The sequence below is a fragment of the Pinus tabuliformis genome, chromosome Q, assembly GCF_031772625.1.
Source record: "Pinus tabuliformis cultivar Carrire ecotype Pingquan chromosome Q, CPIR1, whole genome shotgun sequence".
Classification (NCBI taxonomy): domain Eukaryota; kingdom Viridiplantae; phylum Streptophyta; class Pinopsida; order Pinales; family Pinaceae; genus Pinus; species Pinus tabuliformis.
In genome coordinates, this window is record NC_142296.1 from 375458335 (window position 1) to 375464530 (window position 6196).

The 6196-nt window shown below is 36.3% G+C and overlaps 1 protein-coding gene across 1 annotated transcript; it reads right to left on the reverse strand.

The window, feature by feature from the left end:
* Positions 1-1014: 1014 nt before the first annotated feature.
* LOC149219732 (FAD-dependent oxidoreductase family protein) lies at positions 1015-3098 on the reverse strand. Its single transcript, XM_089384474.1, has one exon. The coding sequence runs from the start codon at positions 2724-2726 to the stop codon at positions 1455-1457; it is 1272 nt and encodes a 423-aa protein (XP_089240600.1). The 5' UTR covers positions 2727-3098; the 3' UTR covers positions 1015-1454.
* Positions 3099-6196: the final 3098 nt, after the last annotated feature.

Below are 6196 nucleotides of genomic sequence, written 5' to 3' on the forward strand. Positions count from 1 at the left end.
ATTTTCAATTTTTTTTTTTAAATATATCCATCAAATACCATACTGGACATACACACCATAGAACACACATTGAACACACATTGAAGTAAAATTCATGCTTCACCTTATCTAGATAAAGTTAAACTATATCAAAACAAACTTTATTCTTCATTAATGGAGTTACAAAATGGCTAATGTTTACATGACATGACCCGATCTGTTGTAAATCATGGAATTTTATGCCTTTAAATAGGCTACATTAAAGAAGAATACCACAGGGAAAACCATGGGTTGTCAAAACTGGAGCCAAAAAATCACAAATAGTAAATTCACTGATTTAAGCCAATTTTATTTTAATTATTAATTTCATTTCATTTATTTTTATTTTTATTTTTATGTAATTTGACTAAATCAGAATGTTTAACAATACAGGATAAAACAGGACAGAACATGAAATTACAATATCTCTTCATTACAACAAAACCAAACCTAATTTTAATAACATGTGATTTGGATTTTAAGCATTTAACAATATGCATTTACAGAAATTAACTCTGTTAGAACCTGAAAGGACACAACCTGAACACTTCATTCAATCCATAAAATGTAAGGAGATGCTGCTAGGACAAGATTCAACAGGGAATAGTATTGGTAAATGTTCCAAAAGTAGTGTAGTAAACATTCTTACTTTTAATTTTTTCTGGGAACATTGTTCTGATCAGTTTTCTTAAAATGTGGTAAAATTTTAAAAGAATTGTTGGAATTGTAAATATTAATGGTTGAGATTACACAATCTAAATTTGAGGATTCTTCAGAAGTTGAATCTATTTATACATTCAAAAATAGAATTCTAACTATAAAAAATTTCAATTTCACCAAAATTACATAACCTGGCCAGATTCTAATAATAAGTTGCAAGTACAAATCCCAAAACTAAAATGTTTAAACTTATGTCCTTGAAAATTTGATTTAAAAGCCTATACTGCAATGCTCTGTTAGATAATGAAAAACAACAATTCATAGAAACAGAGCTAATTTATTCAGTCATCATGGAACATAATCATAATAAACCTGAATGAAAATATATCTAACATACTAACCTAACCTACCGCTGCTTCTAGTAAAATGACAAGCACTCTCAGCTCCTTTCATTGTTTTACACAGACAAGCATTTGATGTAGCTGCTAGTCTCAAAATAGAAAAAAAGACATACTGATGTTTATTTTTTAAAGAACATATATATCATAGAGCTAAAGGGCAGTGACAAAAAATGCCATGCACCACATAAGCCAGGAGAGCTAGCATATCCACTCTGACTCTGATCTTAACAAGAATAGTGATTTTTATGAACATTTACATATACTTCCATTTACTCTGAATCTAACCCACAGAAAATGCTAGTTCATCGAGGAAAGCTGAAATGAACAACATCAAATTCAAATAGTGTTACGATTATTTTCAGTATATTTGTACCTTTATGACGATGGGGTACACAGATAAGGGGAAACCTGTTCCTCATATTCTTTGGGATTACCCTGGGGATTCTGAAGAAAACGCTCAATCGAAAAATACTGCAGGGGCACCCCATGAGCTTCTCCTGTGAGGGCAAGATCAGCCATTATCCGTCCTATCAAAGGACCCATCTTGAACCCGTGGCCAGAGAATCCAGAGGCGATTAAAATAGGGGACTTGGATGCTGTTGACATCTCAGTCTTTGTCAATGGCAAGAAATCAATGATGAAATCCTCATCAGGGGACATTGAATACATGCAAGCCTCGGCGACAACAGGGCTTTCTGACATAACAGTTCCTCTGAAACTTTTAGCCAACCAAGGGCTTACCTTCTGCCTCAATGCATCCAGATCAGGCAACAAGGCCCTCTCGTCTGGGTCACATGGGTAACCTGCATGAATTGAGACCTTGAGCAATCCGGGGTATTCTAAGGAGGGTGTCCCATAGAAGTAAGGATCACTGTAACAGGCAAAGGTGGGGAATCCATTCTCCGGCAAAAAGCTCTGTAAACCCTCTTCGATTTTCCAATATGCAATGCTGGTATGAAGAGGCTGAATGGGTAATTCAATCCCTGAGATCTCATTAGCAAGTTTTTGAGCCCATGCACCTGCAGCAATCACGCATTTTCTTCCAAGAACAGAACCCCTTCTGGTACACACAAGAACCCCATCTGACCCATCTCTCAATTTCCACCCATTACTGATTTTTGTGACTTGGGCATTGTCCCTGAGTGTAGCTCCGTGCTTCAGAGCCAAAGACTGGAACGTTGCAACTGCTTTGGAAGCTCGCAGGATCCCGCCTCTGTTTGTAACAACTCCAATCCAATCACTGGGCAGCTTGATTACCTTGAATCTCTCGGAAACTTGTTCTGAATTGAGAACTTCAATGGGGATCCCTCGTTTTCTGCATACTTGTATAACAGATTGGAGGCTCTTGTTCTGAATGGAACCCATATCAAGCTGCTGGGTCTTGATGTGCACTCTGTACCCAATTTCTTGTTGGGCTTCTTCCCATAGACTAAAGGCCTCCTCCATCATTGCAGTGTAGTATTCTTCTGGGTAAGTCTCTCTGATGGTCCTGGATTCCCCATGAGAAGACCCTCTGTGGTGCAGAAAATCATATTGCTCTAAGAGGAGAACAGATTTGGCTCTCTTTGCAATTTGGTAGGCAGTGCAGCTGCCTATTATGCCTGCGCCTACCACTACCACTTCGTATTCGCCTGAAATCTCACCCATTTTGGTTGCTTGTGCTGCAGAAATCGGAGCTGTTGTGTGTTCATTCAACTATCAGAGACGAATAGAGGTAGCTTCGCAATTGGACTCTATGTAATTTTATTTAAATGCCTGGATCCTCAGTGGAATCGCTGTTTCCTTTTGTCTCTTTCATTGAAGTTTTGGTCCGTGGATCCTTGGCAATTGGAGACCATATAATTTTATGTAAGTGCGTGGATCCTTGGCTATTGGAGACCATATAATTTTATGTAAATGCGTGGATCCTCAGTGGAATTGCTGTTCTGTTTGTCTGTATTGGCAATTGGAAACCATATAATTTATGTAAATGCGTGGATCCTCAGTGGAATTTCTGTTTCTCTTTGTCCGTATTGTTCGTGTGTTTGTGTCAGTTCTCACCTTACCTAGTCGCGATTTCGTGAGTTTGATGAATGGTGGAATGATTCTGGTTTCTTCCATGTCGTTATTATTAATTATCATGCACTAATTTATCATTTATCATGTATTAAGTCCAATGATTTGGTTCATTGGATGAGAATAAAATGATCCGTGATCAAATCTAAAAAAAATATAATGAACTAATTAGTATATGGTATTTGAATATTGAAATCATATATATATATATATTTTAAATTAATTATTAATAAAAATTTATATAGTTTGTAAATATATTAGTGTGTATTATGAATTTATGTAATGAGGTTATAAATTTTATTAAAGAACAATAGAAATTTTAGTATATTTTGGTAAAATTTGGTAATTTTTTTTAGAAATCTCAAATTATAATGATCAAATTTCAAAATTTTAAATGTCCACCCTTTTTTTGATAACACTAAATTTATTTATCAACTTACATTTACTAAACACTAACAACTAAATTATAATAAAGACATTAACATTGACCCAATGTTCTGTGATACATACTCATGTCCATGGTTTATTTTGTTGGTTAAAAAAAATTCCCCTTTCACTAAAATGTATCCTACTTTTACTAACCATTGGGTTATGTTCATACCGAGAATTTACATGCATTCAATCTCTGTTCTCCAAAATATGACTCACGAGCTCTTTGGCTAGTAAGAGTTTGTGGTTAAGAGTTTTTAAATTTTATTTTCAAAAACATGATTTTTATGAGCTCTTTCTTTAGATAAGAATTTTGAGTTGAAAGGTATTTATTTTTCTAACAGTTGAGTTCAGTATGTATGTGAAGATGACAGTTAGCTTTTCATTTTTTTCATGTAATATTAATAAATAATATTAAAAATTATTAAATTATTAAATATATTTTTAATAATTTTTAATATTAATTATAATAAAATAATTTTATTATATATAAATATATATAAGTTTTATTAGTATTATTTCTGAAAGTGTATTTAGCCACACAATTTAAGTTATTAATTAAGTTGTTAATTTAGGTGATTCAGAGGATTTGGTTGGTTTCGAAGTAGGAGTAGATTCAGTAAACAAAAGCATATTGTTCATATACATACTCTTGCTTGTAGGAGTAGGTTCAGTAGATTAGAGCATATTGCTCATATACATACTCTTGCTTGCTCTTCAACCACCAGTGCTAGATTCTCTATTTAGACTCCCTTGTAGCTCAAGCCCCCACCACCCCCCCCTCCCAAAAAAAAAATTGAATGTTTGTCCCTACACTCCTTTTATCGGCGGCTCTGCTCTTTCATTGACAAATCGATTTCATTCCTCCCCCTTAGTGTGCAAGCAACAAACCTCTATTCCAGAGAAATAGAGAGCTAGACACACCTTCCCTAGAACAACCCATATATCCATGAGTAACTTCTAGTAACTAGATAGATGAATATTGAATGAACACTCGCAAAACCATGAATAAACACAGAGGTACAATAACTTTACTTTTCATTGCCATGAGGGGTCACAATATTGTAGTGTTTTGACTTACTAGCCTTCAAAATTGGGGAAGGAATGAAATTGCTTCTATGACCAAGCTTATTTATTGGTCACCCATAAGGGTGAGGAAGGGAGGCTCATTTGCGAAGGAACAAAGGTTTAGATATCATCTTTGGGATTCAACTGCGTTAAGTAAGTCATTCATCTATGACCATTTCCATGAGAGGTAGTCGAATGGGGAAACTTCCATAATTAAGCACGCTTGAGCCAGAGGTGATCTAGGATGGGTGACCTCCCGAGAAGTCTTGGTTGCCGGGTGCAAGCCTTGGAAGTGATGATTGACGCTATGTGATTCATTTCACTAGTTTCAATCCCACTTCTTCACCCCTGTGAGCATCACCCGATGCAATGAGTGCTAAGTGGACTATTAAAAAATCATGGAAATTAGTCAGTTACGACTAACTCTCATGGAAATGGTCATAGATGAATGACTTACTTAACGCAATTGAATCCCAAAAATGATATCTAATATAATGCAATGCGAAAACTCCAATACTTAGAACAAAGGTTTGAAGAGCAGTGTACAATTGAGGCACGACCCCCTTTGAAGGATGTTGCTTCCCTAGTATGGCAATTATTGAAGCAGAAATAATCTAAAAAGGATTTGATCCGGCCGCAATAAAGGACAGGAGTCTACCTCCTATTTCTTTTCTCTTTCAAAGGTTTGTTGTAGATATTCTAGTGAAGGCAATCACTCATAAAAACTCGCTCAAATAGATGAAGGATGCACGAGATCCATACAAATATTCAAGCAAGACATTCATTCTTCCCCCTCATTGATGCATATCATCATTAACAACTAAATATCCAATGCTCAAAACCATTTATTGAATCATCTAAACCATGCAATGATGGGAACCTCAACATGGTTGAAACCATCACAAACCCTTATCATTATAACTCTTCAATGATAATTAATTTAATATTTAACATGAAGTTTGACACTTTAACATTTAAAAATAATATTTTAATGTCAACCATAAATAAAATAACTTTTTCCACCTTTGGGGATTCAAAATGAAAACTAGTGCATAAGCAAACGAACAATGGGACTTTGACTAGGTTGAGGATTTCTAAGGAAGATGGCGCGCGCTCGTGAAGGACAAGGTTAACCTAGGGTTTCTGCCTGACCTCTGCAGAATATCGTCACGGTTTCACCAAGGCGCTGTACACCTTACATCGTAGCTGTCTACACCCGTCGCTTTCGGAATTCGACCTGTGGTTGGATATGGATGACAACATGGAGATGGAAGCGGTTGATTATTCAGAGGAGCCTTTCCCGGACAGAGTCATCTTTGATAACCCTAGTTTCACTCCTGCCCCTCCGATTGTATCGTCTTTGCCGTTTACTAGCCCTGAATCGTCTCATCGACCTCCCGTTGTTTCCCTACCGCGGCACAGCTCTGTCCCTCCCCTCATCGGGTCTCACCCTATCGAATCTCCTAATTTTGAAGTTCCTCCACTCTCTTCGGGCACCCTACATATACTATCCTCTCACACCCCACCCTCGCCCTCTTTCGACCTGCTATCCTCATCGTTTTTTA

Bases quoted from the DNA above. Each gene is read 5' to 3' on its own strand.
- LOC149219732 (XM_089384474.1), bottom strand. From the start codon at position 2,726: ATGGGTGAGATTTCAGGCGAATACGAAGTGGTAGTGGTAGGCGCAGGC.